This window comes from Perna viridis, chromosome 1 (genome assembly GCF_037379345.1).
Source record: "Perna viridis isolate PV_CMFRI_1.1 ecotype Kerala chromosome 1, ASM3737934v1, whole genome shotgun sequence".
In the NCBI taxonomy this organism is placed as follows: domain Eukaryota; kingdom Metazoa; phylum Mollusca; class Bivalvia; order Mytilida; family Mytilidae; genus Perna; species Perna viridis.
In genome coordinates this window covers 69115986-69143377 of record NC_142445.1, presented here as the reverse complement: position 1 = coordinate 69143377, position 27392 = coordinate 69115986, and the positions used below count along the sequence as shown (strand labels likewise).

Here is a 27392-nt window from a genome sequence, read left to right as displayed (position 1 = left end):
ACATCTAGAAAACAAACTGAACAGCTATTTAAATTTATCCAGAAGCATTGGTGACATAGATATTTTTTGACTGCTTACATGAAGAAAAAGTTCAGGAAAATTTTCCCGCCATTTTTCCATAGTGCATTTCAACTAAATTTGACCTAGCAATGTCTTAAAAAGGCGAACTTTTCAAACACTTTGACAGTAGTTTTCTGAGGTTTGAGGCATAAATACTTGGGTTTCGCAATAAAATATCTCTGTATTTTTTCTTCGTGTGCCACACCTAATACACATTTTGCCTGATTCTTAGACGGAGAAGTACTTAAACACTTCTGGACACAACTTTCAAAATCCCCAAGTCTGAGTTTCAGGGTTGATAACATGCATGGAAATGTAAAAATATGTAAAGCTAATCATACCAGAGAAAACTGAACTCAATTATATGAAGCTTAAAATACCAACATCTGATCTTACCAGAAAAAAAAGCTTCATGAATTTCACATTCTTGTAAATGGAACAAGAATATCAAATGAATATATGTAACTATTATTGCACTGTTTACTTCCATCGTAGTTTTATTTTGTGACCATTCTAGTGTTGTGCCATGTTGTTCAGAAAGGTTCTAACAGTCAGATAGTAAATGAATCATGTTTTTGTTTCTACCGGAAGTGAAAAGTTAATTTGGAATAAACCATTTCACAGTAAGCAGGGGTTAAAGGATTGTGTTCTTTGTGTGTGTTATTTTTTATTTTTTGTTTTTGTTTTGTTTTTTGTTTTCGCTTTCGTTTTTGTTACTGTTTTTTGGGGAGATCAATTTTCGTAAAGTTTGTAAATCGCTACATAGCCAATGTGAAACCTTGATTTTGATTAATTTCGGGTGGATGGAATATCAATGGACTAGGCTAAACGAAAATATCGATTCGGACCAAATTGTGAACGTCCCATAATGACCTCGTCATCTAGTCGTTGTCCCAGGTTTGTGTTCTTTTTGACTTACGTTTTTATAATGGTCCCCTTCATTTCCCTTTTAAATCAAATGTTTCCACAATGATTTGTGTACATCCAGCACAGAGGTCTGTGTTTATTAAATGTTTGCTGGATACACAAGTCATTATTGTAGCTATGACTTCAAATGGCAGGTCTGCCCGGGGTAGATAAACGAGGAAAGGAAAACTATGACCCTTTGAATAAATCAGTTTTCATGGTCCTGATGGATACACCATAACGGTCCACGAGTTCATGATGACGACCATAAAACTTCTGTAGTGATGACTTCAATCTTGTACCAACATAACCCTGTTCCAGAAGCCTATTTGTTAGAGTTCTAGCGCGATACAAAAAGTTTGCGTAGTTTCGGCAAGCTCCGGCATAACGTATGAGTTGTGATACGAACACTCCATACGCAGGAGCCGAAGTGATGTTGCCACAGATGAAAGGAAAGTTGACAATTCTGAATGAAAAGTCATCACGTTTGTCGTAAAGTTTTGTCAATAGTTTTCCTTTACCATCGATTTCTAAGTGTAGGTCAAGATATGAGGCTGACTTCACAGTGTCTGTAATATCCTTTATCTCAAGTTCTTTTGGGTAGATGCGATGTATCAAATCCCCGAAATTAGGATTGTTTAATGATAATACGTCATCTATATAGCGGAAACTGAGATTGAAAGATCTAGCCAAACGATATTCTTTCTTTCTGATCAGATCAGCTATAAAGTCTCATAAGAGCGAAGGAGTAGGTCAGCAAGTAAAGGAGCACAATTTGTTCCCATTGGAATGCCGACCGTTTGTTGAAAAAAACGTCTACCATACTGGACAAATATGTTGTCGATTAAAAATTCCAGCATTTTGTAAACATCTTCCTCTGTATATTTGGAAGATGATTTGGAATTATTTCTTACAAAGTATGAGGAATCTCTACCAAGAACTATATATTTGTATCTAGGTGTACCATCTTTTTTGGAAAAACGATGTATAATGTTTTTAAGTCGGGATTTTAACTGAGTATGGGGAATAGAAGTATACAGTGTTGAAAAATCATAGGTTTTAATGCTATTATATTCAGATAATAGTCTTGAACTGATTGTCTCCAAAAGATCTTTCGAATTTTTTCAGGATCCACTTTGAATTAATACCACTACGGGAGTAACAAGTGTCGTGGTAGGACTGTAGACCCTCTTTGACAGTTGTGAGTATAGAAGTTAAAAGTTTTGAAAGAGGTTTGGTGGTACATTTTGCAGATCCAGCTATGAAACGTTGTTTGTATGGATTCTTGTGAAGTTTAGGAATCCAGTACATAGACGGTAAATCACAATCATCGTCCTTGGTAGAGAGACCAAAAGAGGATAGCACAGATTTATGGTTTTCCACAATCTCTTCTATGGAGAGAGTGGTAGCAGTATAAGTCTTATCACTGCTATTATTTTCTACATCTACCTCCGATAATAAACATTGGATATAAAACGTTTTGCAGACAAAAACAATGTTGTTTATGGCTTTGTCTGCTGGTACGACAACATATTTGTCATTTATAGTAGACAATGTTTTTGCTAAACCGGGGTCTTTGAAAACTGATGTAGCCTTGGCACTCATTGACCTACTTAAAACTTTCATTCGTTTCAAAATTAAAGACCCCACGGCCTTTAACCACTCTGACAGAGAATCAATGTCTTCTTGTTCTTGTTTTATCCATTTTCTTGCATAGTCCTCGACAGCATCCATAAGAACTTTAAAGTTATAATTCCAATTTATGGAGCGTGGTTCACGGTACTTGGGACCTTTAGAAAGGATATTACGATTACGATTACGATATTACGTTTTCGATAATGGTTAAATCTCCCGTAACGACATGACTAGACGGACCATACTTGAATGGAGAGGTTTAGCCTTGAAGTCCTCAATATCGAGGTTCTGCAATAACCTTTTATAATTGAAAATTTTGGATGCGATGGGTGAAGTATAGGAATATGAAATAATTGGTATGGATTTGTCTTTGAAATATGGGGGAATTTTGTTGGTAACGTTTTTGTGATGGAGGATGTTAGCCAAATTAATTGCATCTATACCTTTGTTGACAAACGGTAGTGGAAGAAATGATCGTTTTTCTTCATCTTGACTTTTCACACAAACTGGTTGAAAGAGTCTGTGGGAATCAATATCCCAAATGATGGCAACAAGTCTGTATAATGATGAGGTGGGGTCAGAAACAGGAGTGTCAAGACTTGTTTTGTAAAGGGAGTGTAGTAGAGTGAGAGGTATATAATAAAGTTTGATTCTAATGTGATGAAGTCCAAGAGGTTTTTGTATGAAAGGAAGAAGACCATCTATAGAGACATCATGTAACTTAGGTGACGTATAGTGGCGATGGCCATGACTCCTCTCCCGTCTTGGATTTTTGTCAAATAAATTCATCACATTTATGGTATTGTTATATTGGCTTGAAAGGTTTCCTATACTTTTGATGTTGTCATTGCATCCGTAAGGTATTGCAGTACCTAGTCTGCGTATCCAGTACTCCTCTCTTTCCCTACGATAGTTTTTACTTAGAACGGGACTGTTCGTAGGATGGTAAATTTTTCTATAATACAAACTTCCATGGAGAGGATAGAATGATCTTGTTGATTAAAGTGTTGATAAACTGTCGGGAATTGGGTGGTGTTAATTCCCGAATTAAAAGTCACATTGTCAAAAAAAAAAAGGACAACAGAAAAAAACCCATATTATGTCTGGACCAGTGACAATATCATAGGATATCAAGATTCACTATAACTTCACTGGAACTGCACTTGAGTTTTTGAGTTACAGTCCCAAAACAAAAAAAAAATCAACCTATTTTTGAACAAATTAACTCATGACTCAATAACGAAAAATCTGAATAACAATCCAAAGTGAGCTTACACCAATCAAAAGAAACAAATCACCGAAGTTTGGTAGGTGTGAATGATGGAGGGATGGACGAACGCCTGTATACTATAATTCGTCCCATCTTAACAGGCAGGCATACGAAGTCAGGACAATGAACATGACAGACATACGGACAGAATCACAATCTCTATTCCTCTTAGGCTCTACTTTTTAGATTTTAGGCACTGCAAGGTCAACGATCTTTGACATTTGACAATTCTCTGAGTTTCTATTTAGTCCATTTTTCTTTTGGGTCTTCTTTTGAAAACCTTAGGTTGAAACAAATTTAATTATTCCATCTCCTGGTTACCTGTATTGAATTGTTGATGCTTTTTTTTTTATTTCTTTTTGTTTTCTTCATGGAAAAATACAAAACACAAAATTTAGGATAAACATTTTATTTATTACAAATATAAAGCATATGAGATGACCACAAATAGTTCATTTGGTAGTATATTCTCTAGAGACTAAAGATCGAGATTACAAGAAAGGAAAGGCATTTCACATCTACAAATAAAAATAATGTAGGAAGTTTCAATAGTTGTTTGATTATTATTTTTTTGTTGCATTAACCTGTGGTTTAGCATGAATGTTTTAAAAATGCAAGACCATCTGAATATCAGCAAGAATTTATTTATTATATTGTGAGATTCAAGTTTAACTTTTTATACCCCATTATTTTATGAACTTGAATACATTTTGGAAGCAATATGTTAGGTAAGTGTATATATGGTAACATTGACAAATCCCATAAAAGGAATGTTGGTAATTGAAAATGAAAGATTTTGAGTGTAAGTAAAATATTACATGAAACTTTACTATATTACTTCACTGTAAAAAAATGAATATTCAAATCGTATGTTTGGTTGTTTACATAAGTTCAAGCACAAATAATAAAGATACCAATATTGTCAATTGTAAATGGGGATGTCTTTCTTAAAATGGCATTAATAGCGGTGGTTTATATATACATGATTCCTATCTTGTCTACTAACAAACAACAACAAATAAAAAAAACCCTGTTATTAATAGCTTTATAACTCAATTTTTAATTATGAACATAGAACTTCCTACACAATGGTTGAAAATATAATTATTCTTACTTTACTTTAACACTAATTTCTTCATGTTTTTTTTTATAAATTTTATTTAAACCAACTTTCTGCATTATTCCATTATTCAGAGAATGTGTAAATTTAGATACATAGTATGAAAAATATGTCACTATTATACATAGTGTTTAAAATTATGAATACAAATCTAAAAGGCAAGTTTTGACAATCTATAGAAGGGGATTTTTTGAGATTCTACTTTAAGCATGACTAGAAAGATTACACTGGCTAGGAAAAATAATACATGCCACTAACTCCTGTAATTTATAAAATGAAGTATTACATATTATATGAATTGCATTGAAAGCAAAAGTTTATGAATATTTAAGGCTCGGAAATGAGTTTTAAATAAAAAGAAGAGAAACTAAAGCATTCCAACATGAAATTTCAATGAAGAAATATATATTTAGTGACTGTCACAAAAAAAAACTTAAATCAAAATCTGGTATAGAACTTTTTTTTTTTCTACTAAGTAATGAATATTAGTACATGCACTGGTTTAATCTGTAAAATCCATGAACTTTTTTTTTAGATTTTTAGGAAAAAAAAGCACATGAACTAACTATACCTTTGTGGTGTCATGATTATTTCACAAAAATATATACTCTTGGTAGTTTAATTATTCAATATCAACTATAGTTGAACTAAAATCTTAAAACTTTGTTTTCATCAAGCAACATGAGTTCGGTCAGACTTTTGATTGCATACATATTTCAATGATTTAAATGAATTATACTAAAATTTGGACATTTAAATACATGATTACATATAAAATATAAAAGGCTTGGTAACATTGGTAACTACTATAAAATATAAGCAAATATTTTCACAATCCTTCTATAGCACACTTTATACATATAAATCAACCATTTCTGGCACAAATATATAAATCTTACACTCTGTCATAAAACAAATAATAAAGCTTTAAATGGTAAATATTTAGTATTATAAAGCAGATCTATGTAGATGTTATTAACTGTATTCTTTCTTAAAGAATAATTATGCAGGTGAATCAACACATTAAAATAAAAACCAGAAAAAGCACTATAACTGAGCCAGAAAAATCAAACCATCAATAGCAATACATTTATTTACCATCAATCATCTACAACATGCAACATTGATCAACAAACATAAAAACTGCATCATACAAAATATACACCAGTAACCCATTTAAACCAAACTTAATGGAAGAATATGTATAAAACCATTTTTTTAACATGTTTTAATTTTTATAAGTTTTCACCTGCAGCTACAGCTGTCACGAGAAATACAACACAGCTTCAACATGGTTCAAGGCCTGCATGGGAAAATGATGTTAAACACAATAGGTGGATGGTAAAATAGCTAAAACTGTACAGCACGCATATTGAGAACATAAATACTAAGTTTTAAATGAAATTCAATGCCAAATATTCATATTTTAAAGCAAAAATACCAAGCAAATACAAATAAAGCACAATAACAGGAAGCAGGTTAACTCTCATGTACAACGAAGATATAACTGGCAGCATTCTATTAACAAGACTCATACATATACAATATCTTATCATAAACAAAAACTTTCTTACAGATTCTCAAATGTCTAATTTTGATTAGTTATAGGCATTAGGTAACAATGACTAGGATTCATAAAATAAAAGCCAGATCAGTTTTTTGTTGGTGGATCTTCCAGTACCGTAATGTAATTTTAATTATATATTCGTTTTCTTTAATATTCTTTATTCAGGTATTGACAATAAGTTTTTGAAACAGAATGAACCCTGGTCAAGCATACAATTCAACAATAAACTGGCACAGCCTAAGACAAATCAAAATCAGATCAAGAACATACACAACAATTAATTGCACTATGTATAAATATAACTAAAAACTTCAGTGTTAATACAACATTAATATACAACACATGTCTCTTTTACTCATCAGAGAGACTGTTTTATCACAAACTTATTTATGGGCTTTGTCTGCAAACATAACAGAATTTTCATTAAAATGTCTGTCAAAAAAATATTCTTTTAAAACTTCAAAATAAAAAAAAATCCCAATAGAATAACCCAAATAAAGTTCACTGACACAATATTAACACAATATATTGTATTGATACAACCCTTTACATAGTGATTAATAACTATATATGGCATCCTTACTATTTCTATTGAAGTAAATTGAAAAAGAACAGCAGATACATTACTGGCACTAAGTGCCCTTTTTTTTCAGTATTAATCACAAATCTGCCCCTTGTTCATAGTTCAAAGCAGAGCTATCAAGTAATGAGATTACTGGAGGTTATGGTGAAAAAGATCTAAAAAGTCCAAAACTAAATTCCAAATTGTGAATTTTAACAAGAAATCAATTAATATTGGAATCCATGGACCAGTTCATTGATGACCTGAGTTTCCCATGGAATGTGTTCACATATAGAGACATTCTGTAGTCAATCTGTTATTACCAGTGTATCTTAATACCGCCTTCTGAGTTCTTCTACAGTATTTCAATAAAACATTAACCGTACCAGCCAGAATTTGTATAAAAAAACTCAAGGCAATAATTAACATCCAAATTTCCAATGAGTACTGTGTTCAGTGAAATACCCTGTTTTACTAAATTACAATATAGCATTTTTTTGTGACATTATCACAATTCTTCAAAGTGTTCATGCACAATCACAGTGGCTTTTTTCCATGAAATTTATACATCAATCTAAAACCGACTTCTGCCTTTTCCATAAACATGTTGCTGATCAATTAATTTCTCTCCAAGTTAATCTCTCCAGCAAGATAAAGGGTTGATTTTAAGATGCAGCAATAGCTATCAGCATAATGAAGTTAACTATACATGTTATTATAAAGTGAACAATCAGCATGTTCCTCTTGAAAACTCGACCCTGAAAGTAAATTTATAATTATTTAAGTTAATTCTGACTAGAGACAGGAATAAGACTGGTCTTCATAAATAATGGTAAAAATGTATGGTGTATTGCAGGCCAATGGCCAGGGAGACAAGTAGAGGAAAGTTTTTTTGACAAACCCTCTCCACCACTTGGAAGCAAATGAGTGTAAAATAATGTTAAAAACTAGCTTTACCATTTGATAAACATTAAAAGAGTTACGTTATTGTCTCCACATAAACCTCGTCAAACACCCCTTCAATATATTTCTGATTACAGGCCTGTTTTGTAGGAAAATTTTTCTGTCAGTGTTTGTTAAAATTGAAGTATACTAGTTTTTCAAGTTTATTTTATTGCTAAGAAAGTATTTTTTTTAAAAGTTGGACAACAAAATTAATAGCTAAACCCTACAACAAAATTTGGGAATGAGCATAAGTTTGTAACATTAACTTAAATGTGATACAATCTATCTCTTTAACAAATTAAATATCTACAGAGGAATATTTCATTGTTTATCTCTGGACATCTCCCACTTACAGCTGGTTCTGGTTCTGGAATCCTAGCTTTAGGGTTCTCACGTTTCTGGAATTCATACTTCTTTCTCCTTTCTGAAAAAAATATAATTAATCCAATCCTAATTTGAATTCCAACTGCTAAATAACTCTGTCATTTGGACATCAAATGTGGTATCATCAATATTCTTTTAGCAAAAGTAGTTCTTATGTTTGCCATATTTAAAAAGCAAATGATATATAAGTGTAAATCAAGTTCAAATAAGTTCAATCAAAAAATAATATTATGAAATGCATCATAAAATAAAAGCTGCACAGAGTTGTGTCTTGATACAACCACAGAGGTTAAACCCTAAATAGTTTGGGCTGTAACAGAAATTGTATTTAAACTTAATACAGCTCTAAATTGGTTTGAGATTAAATGTTTAACACAGCATCTTAATCATCTGAATAGAACGAAATTGGTGAAAGAACCTTAAAAAATGCTATTTATAGACATCAAAACGAAGTAATAATTACTTAGTTTCAGAATTTTTAAAATTTTTTTATCCCTTACCGATACCCAGTGAAGACCACAAACCTCTTAAATAAATAAAATAAATGGTATGGAATCTTGTAGTACAAAGAGATCCATAAACCACACAACATTAACCAGAACCCAGGAAAAATCCCTCTTTTAGTTCCTACTTACCAAACAGTTTGGGCAGACTTATCTCCAAACTTATATTCAAATTATCTAACTAAGTGTATATTGACAGTAACATGAAAGACAACAATGCAATGACATTAATTTGTTGTGGATTTCTTGTGGACCAATATATATTGAATCCAACTAAAAGAATAAATATTGAGACACCCACCTTTATTTTTCTTGTGAGTGCAGCACTGATGAACTTCCAAGGTGACCTCCACAATGATGTGATAGAGAATGTAAATACAGAGAATCCACGTGGCCCACCATGGTACATGAACCTTACCAAAGTCCATTCCAATAAACATATTAGGGACTGTAAAGTAAAGTAATTCATTATGTACAATGTGACCACTGCTACCGGGAAGCTAATGATGGTGTACTTACACCAACTTCATTGAAGTACAGGTTCACTTAAGGTTCAGGCAGAAAGTGAGACGTCCATATTAAATGTTAACTTCCTATATAGTGGAAATACAACCAGTAATAATCCATTTAGTGATCGTTGTGGCTCGTTTGTTATGGAGTTGAAATTAAATAACTTGAATTGATATTATGAGATATTCAACTTTCACTAATTATGAAACCTATTAATTCAACATCAACTTTCTATAAAGTGTAAATACAACCAGTAAATCCAGTATGTGATAAAAGAACCACTCAAAGTAATTAGGATGATTGAAAATTGGAGAAAAAATGTCAGTTTATATAGTGTTCTGTGTGAAAGAAATGTAATGAAATATTTTTCATCAGAACTCAAATGAACTGTTATAAATTACTAATTGTATAAATATAAAATATAATTATGGAAAGCAAGTGAAAGATAAACATTCAATCTTATTAACTGCATTTTATTTTCATTATTCCACTCCGTATTTTCTAATGACACAAAAATGACTTACTTGCAAGGCACCAAGCCACTGTTCCAAAGAACCAATGAATCCAATTCACACAGGGTCGACATTTGTGATCCTCAGCTGGTCTTAGGAGGGCAATAATTGGCTAGAATATACAGACGACAAAATGTCACAAAGAAAGGCTTTAAGTAAAAGAAGAGGGCATGTGCACTGGATTAAAAGAACTGAACAAGAACAAAACAATTACATCAGTTTATTAAGTTAACAAATGAAGCATCTGATAATCTAAGCTGTTGTCTAGTAGTGTTTTCCCGATCAGTCTACTGGTACTCAGATCAAACACATCTTTTATTTTAAACTACAAAAGCATTTATCCAGAGTTGATACTCACATTCAACAATATACAACAGAATATGATGATTCCTAAAATAGGATGTGCTTCGTATGGGAGATAATCAGCCTGAAATAAAAAATGTTTCATTCATGAATAGAAGTCAAATATCTAAAAATTCATTTCTGTAACCAGAATAAATAAGGAAAATATTCATTAACACTCATATTTTCATACACATATTTCTATTCTTGAAAATTTTATTCTATACGTGTAATACAAGTGAGGTATTTCAAACATATAATAAGAATCTCTTTACTGATTAAAACAATAGATTAATTTGTTTGCCTTAAATCAAAACCATCTTCTTGTTGTATATAAAATATGTATGTAAAGTCTGCTCCACTTAAAATTCATGTACTATAGATCAACCAGTTACTTCAACAAACATATAGATTTGGTAGTACATGTATCTAGAACAGTTAAATCCCAGTAGAAAGTCATATTAGAAAATTAAAGCTGCATGTACTCAATAAAGTAAATTCATTTATACTTCTCTACATAAAATATATATTTTTACATTCTTAAGATTCATCAAACTGAAATCAGCATTGTTGAATTTTACCATAAGAATCTATGATCAGAAAACTGTGAACATTTTTATTCAGTAATCAGTTTAGTCTAATTGAACAATTTGATGTGACTTCCTAAAAATAACTGCCAAAAACTATGATAAATAAAAAGCAAGTCAATTTAAAACTGAAGAAACAGGCATGGAGCAAAACTAGATACTTAACACAACCCAAAATTCTCTACTTTGTAAAATCATTATTTTAATCATTATTCTCTTTTAAAAATTGTCTATACCAAAATCTATCAAGTCAACTGTGTGAACAAACTTAATATAAGTGTTTAGTGCAACCTTCAACATCTCTTCGTTGTTCATCAGTATGTGACATAGATTTAAGTCTTGTGCAAGTTTATAAAACATTATCATGCATGTCTTCACCCTATAACCTGTTCTCCAATGTAATATTATTATTCTTTTTCTTTCTGATTAAAGTCAAACTACATTTGTATATCCAATTACATGTAATATAAAAAAAATACCTTTGGTAAACTCTAGAATATTAATTAAGAATTCAAACAAATATTTACAAATATATCTAAATTGATAAGCGAAAATTTTACACCAAATGAGTAATAACTTTACGAAACCTTTGTGTAAGAATCTTGTGGATTTAACAAACAGATAGACCAACTGCCAAATAGTTATCTCACTGCTATAGAAAATGGTACACAAACATTTTCAATATAAATAAGATATTTCTTCAAGCTTCTTACAAAATAGCAGATATTAGAAAAATCAAATTGAACTATACTCGGCGTCACATAAATAACATACTGTTAAAATTTGAATAAAAATATTTTCTACGACTTTATTGACACCTACCGTCGTTTAAATTGTCTTAAATGACTTGCTCATTAGTTTAGCCAAACGGCTTCTCCCTAAACATTGAATCGTTAAATTCCGGTCAGATTTTAATTCTAGGTGGCAATATTTACATTGTAAAAAGTCGGCCATGTTTACAGTGATCGGGTTGCTAGGAGATGTTGTTTACGTTTAAATGGTTTGTCCAAAAACCGAAGAACCCAGAATGCAATTCGGCGTTATTTCGGATATCTCGGATTTATTTTACGCGAACAACGTATAATACCGAGAAGTTGATCAAGCAGACGATTGTCACCGGAGTTCGACGGGAACTTACGCACTTCGTTTGTAAACAAATCGTCCCGTAAAAACCAACATGGCGGATATTAGTATGGGATTTTCCCGTAAGGATTTGTTACGCATGATTTAAGCTAATAAGCGACTTGTTTTTGAGAAGCTGTTTGGCTAAACGAATGAGCAAGTCATTTAAGACAATTTAAACGACGGTTGGTGTCAATAAAGTCGTAGAAAATATTTTTATTCAAATTTTAACAGTATGTTATTTATGTGACGCCGAGTATACATAAATACATTTCTTTCAATTCTAACCCTTAACAAATCATCCATATATTACTACATTGTCATTGATTCAAACTGTGATAAAAATAACAATAATTTGCTTAACAATAAACAGTTATGATATATTACCTTACTGTAACCTCCGACCTCAACAAATATGATGATGAATGCAATAACGACTAGTAGAACCAACATCGACATACAGTTAAAATGGACCTGTAAATGAAGGAAATTAATCAGAAGTTATCAGTCCTCATTATACCAATCTTTCCTTCTGTTTTTTTTTATTTTAATTTCATTAGCAACACTGACTATTTGGATACATAAAATATCAAAAGAAAATTTACTTCCTGTAAAAAAAAAAAAAAAGCAAAAAGGTTATTTGAAGTAGATTAGAAGTAATTTTTTGACCTACCACAAACCAGTATCTTTCTCCAAAGAATCTTTTGTTGGGCCACATAGTCTTGTAATATTTGGTCCACAGTAATCCAGTTGTTCCGAAAAAAGCCCAAGCCAAAATCATTAAAATTCCTACAATAGTAAAACCCATTAAAAAAGATAAACCTTTCACTGTATAATCACAATTGTTTAGTCAGACAAGAGGTTCTAAAAACCTGAATAGGTTACTTGGAAAAATAAGACATATGGTAGCCATATTATTTGACCAAGCAGAACAAAACTTATTAAATCATTTTTCATTTACACAGGCCCATCTCTATTATGCTGGAGCTTGAATCACTAGCAATAACTCATAAAAGGAGTTGTCGTACAACTTCAACTCATAGAAACTTTTATAAGCCTTGATCATTTCATCAGTTGTTTACCAGGTATTTCTATCTAATATGGTTTTCAAGATATCAGCAAATACCGCAGAAAACATAATTATTTACTGATCATTAACCTTAGTAAAGTGTTGTCCAATAACTTTTCAACCTAGTGGAGTTTGAAGTAATTCTCTTCAACCCCAAAAAGAAAAGTCACTTTTGTTCTGCTCAATATTTCAATGTTTTCGAGATACCACTCCAAATAAGTGATTTTACCCCCTGAGTTCTATAAATGGATATGGTTGGCCATGTTTGATACTTAACAGGTACAATTAACACAGTTTTTAAATTAGACACCCAAACAATGCTGGTGAATTTTGGTTACCATGCTTTTTTTGTAAAGACAAAGAGATACTACAACAAATGCAAAGTAATTACATAAGCTCACATGGACCAGAAGTCAGGTGAGCTGACGAGTTTAATGATGCCTAAATGTAGATGAAAGAATGACTTACGACAATAGACTTCTGATGGATCCACATAAACATTTGACAATTTATCACACATGTAAGTATATTTACCATGGGCTTTCACAAGAGAATATCTAGCAAAGTCGCCTATGTTGGCAGTATTGTCCTGAAGGCTGACTTCATCAGGTGTAGCTACTGGTATCTCTCCCACACCATGACCATGTCTCTGTGTTTTACCTGAAACAAAAAAACTCATATTGTACCACAGAACATATTATTTCATCTTTTATACATCAAGATAAACACATCTTGTCAAAAACACATCCTACCATACTAAAGTATATGGGTTTAGAGCATGGTTAGAAATATATTAATATAAGATAAGATAATAGAAATAGAAGAGGGTTGTATCAACACATACACAAATTAAGATGATGTAAGTCAAAGCAACCCTAAAATTATTTAAAGAGGATTCTCAATAAAATATAGCTATCAGTAGCTACAATGAGTAGCATTGATAATAACATTGTACCTACCATTTGATGCTACACCTCTTGACAACAAGATGTGTTTAAAACCCTCTGGGAAGTCAGGAATAAAACCTGGAATTAGGGTAAATCTACAACGTAGACGACGACCCCAAATTTGACCTTCCGCATTCTGTATGGCAGACTGTACTTGAGGCTGTTAAGAGAGTGAAGAGTAAACACACAATCTGGTAAATAAACAATATAGGCAAATCAATATTGTTTTTTCATTATGTTTATTACAAATATATCTTTAATATATGAAATCTTTTTGTTGTTTTTCTTTATTATCAAGTTCTCCGAGATATTCCAAATTTTATTGCCTATAAGGAATGTGCCATGGTAAAATATGATTTAAAGAGACTGTAGATTGTAATATTATACATATACATAACATTCCATAATGTCTTACCTCCAGAAGTTGAACACTATGGTCATCAAAACTTCTGCTGACATTAACTTGGGTTACACCAGATGTACCATTGTGTACACACTGAAGTACAACATCATCTCCCTGTAAAAACCAAAACTTAGTATTCAAACACTGATGTAAATTTTGTGGACATAAAGGTTGTAATTAATAAAGTACTATTATCAGTATTATCATATGCATCTAAAATATTCACTACTGTAAGACACAAAAAATGGTTTAGACTTACATTTGAATTTACCGCAGGTTTATTTTATATTCATTTCCACTTGAAAGTCACTTTGGTACATTGACTAAGGATATCACTATTGCAAGAAAAATGATGTTAAACTTTATCACTTTAATAAAAGGGAAAATCTAAATAATGTGACTAAAGGTCTATTGTAATGTCTATTGTATAACTGAACAATGTAAAGATGTAATACAAATCAGACTAATGTGACAAAATCTGATCACCAAACAATGTTTACTGGTACTTAAACAGTGAATAATACAATGTACCATGATAAACATTACTTACCCAACGAATGTCATCAGATATTGCCATGGCAACATATCTACCAGTATATCCATCTGTCATGGCACCAAGCTCAATAACATAACCAAGTCCAGCTTTCCTCCATGTGGCAATATAATCACAGTAAGGTTCCCAACATCCCTCAGGGATTCTGTAACAAGACTTTACCCTTCCACATTCACTTGTATCAATCACTGGGATTAATGGGTATTTCTGTAGGGAAATAATGACTTACAAGTCATGTAAAAACTGGATAAACTGTAAATGAAATGCTACCTAATGCTCAGTATTTATTTTACATTAGATATACATGTAACTATGTACAAGTTTTAAATATTTACAAATTTTATGTCAATTTCTTGAACATTTAGTAAAATGGTAAGGAAAAGATATTTTAAATTGCTTAACTTTCACAATGTGTTTTTAATTTTATGTACAGTTAACAATCTTACAACATTTACGCCTGAATATATGGAATTCTTTAACATACATTTGGTCTTTTGTCTAATGGTGGTAATCTGATCTCTTCTACTGGATGTGACAGTTCTCTCAGCCAATAATTCCTGTTTTTACTTTCAACAATAGTAGCTCTGAAAATGACAAATAGAAAACCCACTACATAAAATAAAAGATCCTGCTTTTATATGATCATCATAGACTTTACTTTTCTCTTATTCCACAGATCACATTTCCTGGTTTGCTATAAATAGGACTTAAATGAACATTAAAAAATCAAATGCCTTGGGACACACTTTGAAAGACCCCAGAGGTTTAGTATGTCAATGCACCTACAAATTCAATTTTTATTGAAACCGGAAAAGTTTAATTTTGGAAGATTTGTGGAATAGGTACCAAAGAATTCAGTTTTTGTTCAAAGCTAACTAAAGTTTATTTTGGATCAATTTGGAAATAGAACCCATTATAAATCAAATGCTTTACAGTATGAAACCTGATACATCTTCATAGAGTGAACAGTTGGAACAAGGATCAGCACTACATTCAAGCTGTGTGCAGCTCTGAATTTGGATTGTGAAACATTATATTCAGACCAAAATAAGAATAGTGAAAAATGTTTTGATTTCCAATTCATTTAAAAGACCAAATATCCAAAATTGAATTATAACAATTTACACATGAAGTAATTATCTTGTCTGTCCTTGTACCTTGTAAGCATGATTTGATTTTTAGTCTCTACTTTTAAATTGGACTAAATTCAGTTCTAAAGATCCACAATGACATGGGAGTATGGGAGCATTTTAATCAACAAGTCTTTGCAAGAAATCTTCAGAAGTTTACACAATACATATGTTTAGATAGAAACTGTAACAGAAAATCCGACTTAAAGATTCTAACCCCATATCCATTACCTAAATCTGATGTGGTCTCTGTTGTTCACATCAGGATTCCACCAAGAAAATCTGATGTTAGACTTATCCAAGTTATCATTACTTCTAATACCCTGAGAAAAATAAAAACATACAATATATAATACTGTACAAGTCTTCTTTTTGTGTATTTTATAAAAATACATACAATGGTAAGTACCTGAAGTATTTTTACCAAAGTTTATTCTCTTATACATGTACATGTATGTACCGGTATTTCAAATTCATGACAGCTATTTTTTTCTGAAAAACAGATTGAGTATAAAAACTGTGTGATAGCTCTCAACTGAAGAAAGATTTCTTTTTCATTTCAAAGTAAGAAGGGGGCTACCATAATAAATACATTTTCTTTTGTTTCAGGATCTGTCAGCATAATACTGCATCAGTTGTCACAAAATTATCAACTTATATTATTTGTTTTTAAAAAATAGTTGCACACTTTGCTTTAAATATAGATTCTGAAAAGAAAATATAAATGAGGGAACTGCTTCATATAATCTAATTGCACCAGTTCCAAAATTTAGGATGCATACCATTATTTAGTCACTCACGGAGTTTCTATCTTGAGTATTTATGAATGTGGTCTGTGAGCAATTACTCAGACTATACCCCCACTTTCCCCCAAAATGTATTCTTCCTAAAGTCGATAAAAAAGAAGTAGTTGACCGCCAGGACTGAAATCTGGAAGCGTGGTATAGGACCACTAACTGAGGCTGCATACCAAATATCAAATAGCTGTGATCAGTAGTTCCTGAGAAAAATGTTACAATTAATTTTACATTTGATCAAATATGTTTGAAAATTAACTAAGTCAGTAAACAGAAAGTAGTTATACAACAGAACTGAAATCAGTAAGCGTGGACAAGGACCACAAGCTGAGGCTTCATACCAAATATCAAGTGGCTATGAACGGTAGTTCCTGAGAAAAATGTTAAGAAAGTTCTGGTTACATATGGAGTGATGGAATGACAGATAAGAGCTAAAACAGTATACTCTCTCTCTTCTTCAAATCAGGGGTATAATTAAATACTTACACCACACTCATTAATAGTAGAATATTTATTATCATCTAAGTTGGTGAAGATTCCAACAGAGCTATCACTTTTTATTTCACCATCTTTGTCTATAGTAATGGCTTGTAACATGAACTTTATAAATGTTCTTGTACTGTCTGTTGATGTAATGTTTACTGTAACAAATAAATAAAAACCATGTATAGACTTCATTATATTGAATAATTTCTGATTGAAATAATATAAAATTGATTAAATGTCAATCTAAAAGTTTCTGATTTCTGAAAAATCAGAAATTGTGATGTTTTTAATATTGCAAAAAAATTGTGACTGATTTCAATTAGCATTAAATAAAACTTGTGGAACTTTTAACATATTTGATTTTGGACATTTATATTAGTTAAAATCACATTTTTAGCTAAAATGACAAGATTACAATAAATTCTGAATGTACAGTATATTTTGTTGTATATTTGAAGATTAATTAGGTTGGTTCAATCCTTTTTTTATATAAAACATTGGTTTTTTTTTTGTAGTAACTTTTATACTAATGTTTTCTTTTTTAAAGTACTGCTAAAAATATTCACAGATACAACTTTTAGTCACCCATTACAACTATCATAGATGTAAACTTAAATTCAGACCCATGATTAGAATGATTTTAGGCCAAAATCAACCTAATTCCTGAACATCTGACAGATCTGCATTTATACATTTTCCTCACAACCATATGGTATCAATACTGATACACTAATACAAATATACTAATTTGATGTACATTTCATCTCTTTCTATTTATATACAAATCCTACACTACAGGAACTGTTTATAGACAGGCAGATAACATGGTCTATTTATAACAGGTGTTTCAAGTATGTAGATTAATGCTGTATCATCTGATACAAGTTCAAAAGGATTTACATACATCTAAAAAACTGTATTTCAAATTTTTTTTTTAATCATTAAACTGGTTATGCAGAATTGTATCATGTTGTGAAGAAAACTTGTTTTTTAGGACTTGGGAGGAGGGGACAATATGATCAGTACATTCCTTCCTTTTATAAGCAGGGGATATAAAAAGGGTTGAAGGGAACATTATGTCCAACAGTAAGATGCAAAATGTCCTATGTCTGTAAGCAATATTTCAACAAAAATAATCTAACCTTAATTTATGTAAATAAACAGTACGAAACATTTATGGATTGTAACACTAATATTCACTTCCATAAAAAGCAGAATTCTGTAAATCTACAGTAAAATCATATCTCAGCTCAATCCCCCAAATTTTGTTAGAAGGTATGAAAGATACAACAGCCAACCAACTAATTTAGGTACTAATTTAATTAATTCAACAGTAGCTGCAACTTAGTGATTTTATAAATCAGATTTTGCAACATCAGGGAAAATCCTGCTTAAGAACAAAGCTTCCATAAATGTGATAATAGCAATTGCATGAAGTTCACATTTTCAACAACATTAAAATATTCTAATAATTTCAGAAGTTACTGTAGCAAAATTATCCTAGATGCAAATTTTGCTAAAATAGTACATAAACTGTATAAATATTTGACTGCATGCATAGTTCTGCCAAAACATTACTTCCGCAAAATCAAATGAAATATTTTGAAAAGCAGAAAGAAAAGGAGTTTTAAGTTAGAAAATGATGAAAAAAACTACTTTACTAAAGCAGATGACATGTTTCTTCCCGATTTTATGAGTGTTTTAAAGTCTCATAACTGATGGCAACTCTTCAATGAAGAAAAATATAGCACCAAAAGGATTTAAACCCATAAAAGCTATTTCTTCTAGATATTGTGTTATCATGGATCATGAGGATGGGCCCAGGACAGGCAAATAAAAACTCAAGACATACTGTGATTTAAGTGAGTAAAAATGAAAAATGAAAACCGTTAATGTAATAGAGATTAAGATTAGCACATCACGTATAGCCACTAGTAAACCAATAAATGTAACTATTATTAACTGATCTGGACCATGTACAATGTATGACTGTATGACTTAATACAATGTGACAGTTCAGCAACAAATGTGTGGGTGCGATGCATGTACTGATGTTCAACTCAGTATTACAGATTAAAGATCATATACAGTCATTTTTATTTTACAATTAGTAGAGTATTTTTATTTTAATATGGAATCTATCATACACAAGTTGTAGTTCAAAAAAATAATGCTTGTAAAAAAACTTTTTAAAAAATAAGGATTATTTTCTGCCAATACTTACAAAATGAATCATGCATGGTTATTATTTCATACACATGCTTTTACTTTCTTATCCTTTGTAACTGATATTTTATATATATACATGTACATACCATTGATGCGATTCCCTCCAGCAGTATACTGTTTTTCCTGTACTAAAATTTTGAATGGTGATGGTTTTACGTTTGGTTTTAGACCAGTGTTTGTCTTTAAGTCTAAGGTTCCACAATAACAACACTCCAGAGCTTCAGGAGCACTAAGCACTGGTTTCCATAACAACAGAAAAGTCACAGGAAGATAGTTTAGAATATGCATCTTTTAAAGTTCCAAATCTGAAAAGAAAAAAAAAAAGAAAATGCAAAGGGAAGCCTGGGAACAAATTTGTACAGCATAATAATATACTACTGTTCCAAATCATATAGAAAATAAAATACTAAAATGGAAGGAGTTGCATGTCTCTAAAGACCGAAGATTTCTAAAACAGTTACTGGTAACCAGTAATTGTTCTTTTGAGGATTGGATGGGGGATCATAGGTCACTAAACAGCGATCAAAACATGATGATGCTATTACGAGTATTCCCTCCACTTTAACATCTATAGTTCACATTTTTAAAATTGTATTGGAATATGTACATGTACATGTGATTGTAAACTTAGCATTTTTTCAGTTGCTTCTTCTATTTATAATAACTAAGCCTATTTTTCTGTTGTAGGCTTTTAACCACTGAGAACAAAACAAAACAACATTATGTAACAATGATTCTATAAATTAAGACATAAGTTACAGCATAATTTCAATGAAAAAGACAATGCCTGAAGTAAATCATGCTGACATAAACAAATGAACACATCATAGGACTGAACAAATAAGAATTAATTCCTGCACTAAACCACATGATCCTAGGACACGAAAAAAAAAAAACAAAGTCAAAGAAAATGAAAATCAGAAGGTAGCTTCCTTCCATCCAGATAAACAATGTGCTAAAACCTTAAAAAAATCAAGCAAACCATATTTAGTGTATTGACAAATAAACAAAGAGTGATATAACAACCTGCCAAAAGTCAGTCATACCAAAATTAATATCTACCAAGCTATATAGATATACTAGACTTTTGGTTGCAAACTTGCAATGTTTTTACATGTATTTGGTTGAGACAGTGTATACCTACTCAGACTAATGATTCTTATTTCTGATATAGAAAAAAAATAAAACTGTGTAAGATTAAAAACCATTGCATATTGACCACGTAGATCATGCCTATATTCAACTCTTACTGTTGCCTGACCATTACCTCTACAAATAGTAAACTAATGTACCTCATGGCATAAATGTATACATCCATGCTCATAGCAAACATTACAGATCTACATAAAGCAGATGCTATATGAAGGAGAATGTTATCTTTAATAATCCATTCCTCAGACAATACTCAATTTATTTTCCTGTGGAGATAATGTACTGTTAGTATAAATAATTTGCCTTACCATCTCATTAAATAGTTATGTAGCAGCAGGAAACAAGAACACTTTTCACTAAGTACTCTATGAGAGGTCATTTTACTTTATCAAATACTTCATCGATTATGTAATAAATTGGCATTCTAAATCTAACCAAGAAGTCATGACCTAGACCAAGTTTGGGTATGCAAATCTAACCACCATTGTAGATCAGAAAGACCATTTCTCTGACCTTTAATGCCTAGAAACCTCTGTAATGTGAAAATCCAACAGTAACTTGTCTGAATATCACTTTTACAACTGAAGTTATTTCATGATCACACATTAACAATGCACCCTAAGCCACAACTTAACCTCAACACGACTATATTTTTACATCATCAGTTGATATAATAGGATTCAAATTATCTTAAAATCCTCATTTTCAATACTCATCCATAATATAGCTATCATTAATTGGCTAAGCCAAACATGTATTCATTGTATTAACTCATAACATCAAGGTTCACATAAAATATCTTTTTCTTTAGCTTAAATTAGATATGAACATCCCCTTACAGGGACATCCAAAGATCATGTTTACTGACAAACATACCAGTATGATCTACAATAGAATTTACATCTGTTTACTGACCAAAGTGAAATATCCTTAGCAAGCCCAGTAAATAACAGTAAGATTGTCAAATATTATAACTCCTATGAATCAACCAACAGGCACCTAACTGTTGATTTACTGGATTCATCAACTGTCAAAATAACATCAGTCTGGCTGGAGAAACTGATTCTTCTTTGCCAATCAGTAGAAATCATAACCTGATTCATAAACAAGCACTCATCCTTTGTTTATCTGATGATTCAGGTAACATCATCTTTATTCATGATTTCAAGAGAAAAAACATTAACAGTGTAAGTTGTGTTTCCTTGACTTTTTTGTTTCATGATAACCTAAATCTTATATACTTTTTACTAAAAACTGTCTAACCTTATCAGGGTTTCTAAATAAATTTACACCATTTTATCTTCAAGATGTCAATGGAGCATAGAAATTAATGTGTATTTTACATAGTACATGTACAAGTAGTGATTCACCTTTTTTCAAAAGAACAACCATGCCTGATAGGTTTCTTAAATTCAAAATTTAAAAAATGTCCATTTTTTTTTCAACTAACTTTGACAATATCATCAATGATATCATCAGTCAAAATATGAATTATCTTATATACATCCACTAACACCCATGGTCTAGATTAAAACAGTTATCTGCCCTATGGCCAGACATTGAAAAATGATAAAATGACACAAGTTCAAAGAAGTAAGCTTCATCCATGTACAAATAAATGATTCTATACTCCCTGAAGACATGACACACCTTCCTTTTGTCATTGACATATTCATTTTATGTTTTCTCTGACTGCATATACTAGTTTGATATTGTACAAACATGCTACATTCAAAACAGTAATGGGACCATATAGAAATTTATAACAAATTTCAAAAGAAAAATTATCAAAATATCTGCAGATAAAAAGTATAGACTCACATAATCATTGAAATAAATACTGCACAAAATAGCTTCTGTTTTGATGCAATTTGGTCATTAAGTTACTTATTAGCGAGAACAATGAAAAATCAGAAATGGAAGAAATATCAAAAGTTTTTATCAAGTAATATTTCACACAAGGTTAACTTCTAAATTCTAAAGATGAAATTATAGATAGTTTACAAAGGGAACAACACTAACCTGTAATGTCTGGTCATGGTTTTCTGAACATTATAATAACAAAACCTGAATGTAGGAGTAAATCTCTGTGTAGATATTATAAGTTGTAAATAGGAGTGCATAAAGAACTAAACAATGAAGTCCAGGAAGAATTAAAACCTTGTTATACACTTATAGAGAGATCAAATGGTATCAATTAGATCTTCTTATCATTTCATCTATTAGAGTGTTCAAATACAGACGTATCTCCACAGGAAAAATCCAACATATGTTTTTCGTAGGTTTGAAAAAAACACCTGAATAACTTATGTTTGTCATGTGCTTTTCATTTATTCAGGACCACTATAAAAAACATTTGAACTTAATATAAGTTTAGGACATACAAATTAATTCCTGAAAAACAAATAAATAAAAATCCTATGGCAGTTATATGTTTTTTGTATGAACAAAAACAGATGTCTCCATATTGGTCATAAACATAGGTTTTCTAAATATATTCAAACATATGAAAACATATACTAGAATTGGTAATGTTCTTGTGACATTTCAGGAATTCAGTGAAATCCTCACAAACCAACATAATGTTTAAAACTTGCTAATTGGTAATAGAACAAAAAGAAATGAACTGCACACAAACTGCAGCTCATATGCATCAGCTATTCTCTGGCTCTTGCAGTATACACCTTACAAAATATACAAAAACAACCCACATCAACAAATAGAAGACATCATTAGAATAATAATTGATATCACCTAAGCCAGTGGGACAGTAAGATTAACATCGTGGTTAATAATCCATACAATGTTCACTTCATTACATAAAAAGAAAGGAATCAGTATCGCGATGATTATGTAAAACTGAACCAGTTGATTGAACAGGGAACCAATTCAATAAAAAACAATTTTTCCACATGTTCAAACTTAAACAATGCACAGATTTAGTTTTGGCTTGTTTTCAACATCCGTTGATGTGGTGTGTTACTTTCTGAATATTTTCTGTAGGTATTTCCTCTGACCAATTGTTATTCAAATGCATTACTAAATACTACAGACCTTTTATAATTGAAAGTTAATGATAACACAGATTGTAAAATATTGTATGAAATTTAGCCACTCATAACATGTTCATATCCATTGTCCAACCTCATTATGGAGACTATATTGCATGCTAAAACAACAGGTTGCACCAGCCTTTACAATGGACATATCTATCAATCAGTCAAACAGTGACATACTATTGGCAATATATACTCAATTGTTAATTAATGAAATGATGAGTCAGACAATTTTCTGTCAGGTGCATGATTTTATGCACATTATCTTTAACATGGAAGATTAAATAACTATCTGCTGTGCCAATTTATAACAAGAGTGAATCACTTAAGTTTATACAAAAACTTTCTATACCATCTTATGACCAGTATAATTCAGTAGCATATGTTTCTTTGGTGAACATGTTAAATACAATAATAGAACCAGCACCATTTCTCTATGCATAACCCAGAGTTTAAACAATATCATAATTTAAATATGTTGATGTAATTATTTGTTTGTTCTCTATTCACTGAGTTCTGTTTAAAGAAAACTTGCAAAAAGGAAACTAATTTCAAACCAGCTGCTGAAAATGTTGTCTTTCTTAAAGTTTTATGTTATCTTTAAAGATTTTAATGTGATAAGATTATTTCAAACAGACACATTTTGAGGAAGTTATGCACAATTGGCAGAGTGTAGAGACAACACCTATATGATAAATTGCTATCAATTAACTAAAAATGTGTCTTACCAAAGGGTGCAGAAACCCAGTAAAACATACATGTACATGTAAACATGTAAGTAACATGATGTAACAATAATGATATTTATAGGTTATCTAATGGCAATCAAGCTTCTATTTTTAACTCTTCTTCAGACATAAATACCACCTTGCAAAAATGGGGAAAGCTGCCTCTAATTTCATAATGATCATTTCTTTGTTTAAAATATTTCAGCTGAGAACACTATATTAGAACAGTTCAATTTATTCAAGATAGTGTCAATTTGTTCTACTTTTTCAATATACCAACAAACCATAATTATACAGTAGACAAATGGTTGACTGTTATGTGAAAATAATAACAAGTTGCGGGGATAATAAAACTTTAAAGTCTTTGTACTCTCTGTTTTGTTAAGTTTATCTATAGATTACATAACAATATAGCTAGTGGTCAAGATATCTTGAATCAAGGTCTTTATTTAATCAGGAGGTACATACAAGGAATTATATGCTAAACAAATACTCTATTATACCTATCCTTTTAATATGTATGGGATAATTCCTTAAGTTTGAATTAGTTTTTTGTATGTTAAATGATGTGTATATAATCAAGTTAACTCAGGTTACAAAGCAATGGACATGTTTATCACAAGAAGTACTTGTGTGTATCTAAATATCAAATCTTTCTTATAACTGTCACACCAACTTTCACTATACATGTATTTAATAATCTGGAAAATAACACAAGTGTCTAATAACCAGACATTCCTCAAGTCTTAGTATTATGTTTGAATTAAAATTTTGATACAAAATTTTAAATCATACATAATAAAAATATATAAAAAGACTTATAACCAGCTGCTTTGAACTACAAATAAATAGTTATAATTAATTACAGACAAGTTGTACAAGATTAAATTACCAAAGACATATAATATTACATTTTAAGCCCTTAATGACCAAAAACACATAATACAATGTATAAGCTGAAAAAAATACTTGGTAGATAAATGAATGCTTAATTAAAGGAATGTTGATCTCAGCCTCAGAAACTACCTGTCAAATCTTAGAACTATGAAACTACTTGTTTTCAAATTATTAAAACCTCACCTGTCTTCACTAACATCTTTTCATATTTGTACTTACACTTAACTAAAGAATTAATCAACAAATTCACATTAAATCCTCAAAATTATTTGTTTTCTTTTCTAATACAGTAGCAGCATCAATACTCCATGTTGGAAGAGGGTATTGGGTTACACATCCAAAACAGGCTGATATGAACTGTGACCTATGGCCTATGAACTACAGTGAATCACTCAGGTAAATAACACTCCTCAAGCCTACAGTGATTTTTAGTGGTTTACTTGTGGGAGATACATTTTTTATTTTGCACTAAGAATGTCCGTAACAATTATTTGGTAACTAGCAACAGAAGTATGCAATGAAGTTTTTATATGAATGAATAATGTTATTCATATTTTTATCAAGAAAGATTAACAGGCTTTGGTCTAGAAGTAAATAAATCAAAATGTTCTCATTATACTGATATTTAATAAAAACAAAAAAACCAAAAACAATGTATTATTATTTTTTTAAATTACTGTACTCTATTTTTGTAAATAAAACCCAAAACATGTAAAATAAAACATTAAAAATTAATAAAAACTATTGCTTACTTTTTTCTAGTTTAACAAATTAGAATCTGTACAAATGATTTTGACTTGCAAAAAACAATCAACAAAATAACTATGTTGCATTTCATATACATTTTTGAACTATTTGTATGTCCTTTTCTTCTCATTGTAAAACTCCTCTTACTCCTGATTTGGAAATAAAAGTTCTGTAATGTTATGCAGGATTTGACAGGAACTTCATTTGTTTGGTTGTCAACAGAACTACTTCAGAGGTAAAACAGGTAGTCCGCAGATCGTAATGATGGTTCTGTTCTTAGATTTTTTAACAATAAAACAAAATTAAGATAGCTCATAGAACTAGCGTGAACATTTTTCAAGTAGTCCACTCCAAAATTAGGGTGGCACAGGACTAACAGACTACTGTTATTGTCAATCCCTGTTATGTTAATACTGCTGTCCATCTTGCCATAAGGTAAGATGATTCAAGTACTTTTAAATGTTGTATTTTTATTTTAATGTTACATTGTATTTTGATATAACTTTTATCTTAATTGACATGGGTTTTTGTTTTTGGGTTTTTGTTGGTTCCAGATTAGTCCTTCTAAAGATATGAGACTTTAAAAGTAAAACAAAAAAACCAAATGGCAATGTAGGTAGTTTTATTGGCTTTACTAATTACGAAGCCCAAGTACTAAAAACTGTGCATATTGGAAATAACTTTCTTTTAGGCAGTTGGTGATAATACTTTAAGGATTTTATTGAGGTTGCAATTAGAGATGAGTAAAAATTGTTGCACAATAAGAACATAATTTAACAATAGAATTCATCTTGAATACATGTAGTAGCTTGACTGTATAATACAAACTCATGAGGGGTAATCCCTTTTGGAATTCAGTGTCCGGAGCTGTTTTCTTATTTGGCCGTCCACTGAGAGTACAGAGCTGTTTTCTGATTGGGCGGCCAAATCAGAAAACAGCTACAGACACTGAATCCCAAAAGTGATTAAATTAGGGGCAGAATTTAGTGTTCTCCAATATTTATATACAGGTACTGGGAAGTTATTAAAAAAACAAACGATTGTGTATCTTCAATAGGATACTTCTGTAAGTAAGAAAGAAGTTTTGAGAGAGGAGCCAACCTGTGCTATAACTTCAAGGTTGGTGACATCATAGTGTACATTACATTGTGCATAGAACTGATGTGGGGATTT

General features: G+C 31.0%; 2 protein-coding genes across 10 annotated transcripts in view; both read right to left on the bottom strand.

Moving 5' to 3' along the window:
- The window catches only part of LOC148630149 (pikachurin-like), a 37901-nt gene extending 37249 nt beyond the window's left edge, over positions 1-652 (bottom strand). For all 3 annotated transcript variants that reach the window (XM_088561792.1, XM_088561785.1, XM_088561800.1), the window contains exon 1: positions 457-652. In XM_088561792.1, coding sequence (XP_088417918.1) covers positions 457-550 — 94 coding nt within the window. In that variant the 5' untranslated portion in view covers positions 551-652. The remainder of the gene's footprint in view (positions 1-456) is intronic.
- Positions 653-4264: 3612 nt separating this feature from the next.
- The window catches only part of LOC148630148 (ferric reductase 1-like), a 30581-nt gene continuing 7453 nt past the window's right edge, over positions 4265-27392 (bottom strand). For 2 of the 7 annotated variants that reach the window (XM_088561823.1, XM_088561866.1), the window contains exons 2-16: positions 19726-19944; positions 17411-17565; positions 16359-16450; positions 15482-15581; positions 14995-15204; positions 14457-14558; positions 14054-14201; positions 13629-13754; positions 12699-12814; positions 12413-12499; positions 10333-10401; positions 9987-10086; positions 9254-9400; positions 8419-8489; positions 4265-7878 (exon numbers count right to left, since the gene is read on the bottom strand). In XM_088561823.1, coding sequence (XP_088417949.1) covers positions 7786-7878; positions 8419-8489; positions 9254-9400; positions 9987-10086; positions 10333-10401; positions 12413-12499; positions 12699-12814; positions 13629-13754; positions 14054-14201; positions 14457-14558; positions 14995-15204; positions 15482-15581; positions 16359-16450; positions 17411-17565; positions 19726-19927 — 1818 coding nt within the window. In that variant the 5' untranslated portion in view covers positions 19928-19944 and the 3' untranslated portion in view covers positions 4265-7785. Of the gene's footprint in view, positions 7879-8418; positions 8490-9253; positions 9401-9986; positions 10087-10332; positions 10402-12412; positions 12500-12698; positions 12815-13628; positions 13755-14053; positions 14202-14456; positions 14559-14994; positions 15205-15481; positions 15582-16358; positions 16451-17410; positions 17566-19725; positions 19945-20931; positions 21084-22813; positions 23055-23545; positions 23738-24575; positions 24638-25691; positions 25791-27392 lie in introns of those variants that run through there. The other 5 variants (XM_088561814.1, XM_088561855.1, XM_088561847.1 and 2 more) reach the window with 5 other exon arrangements.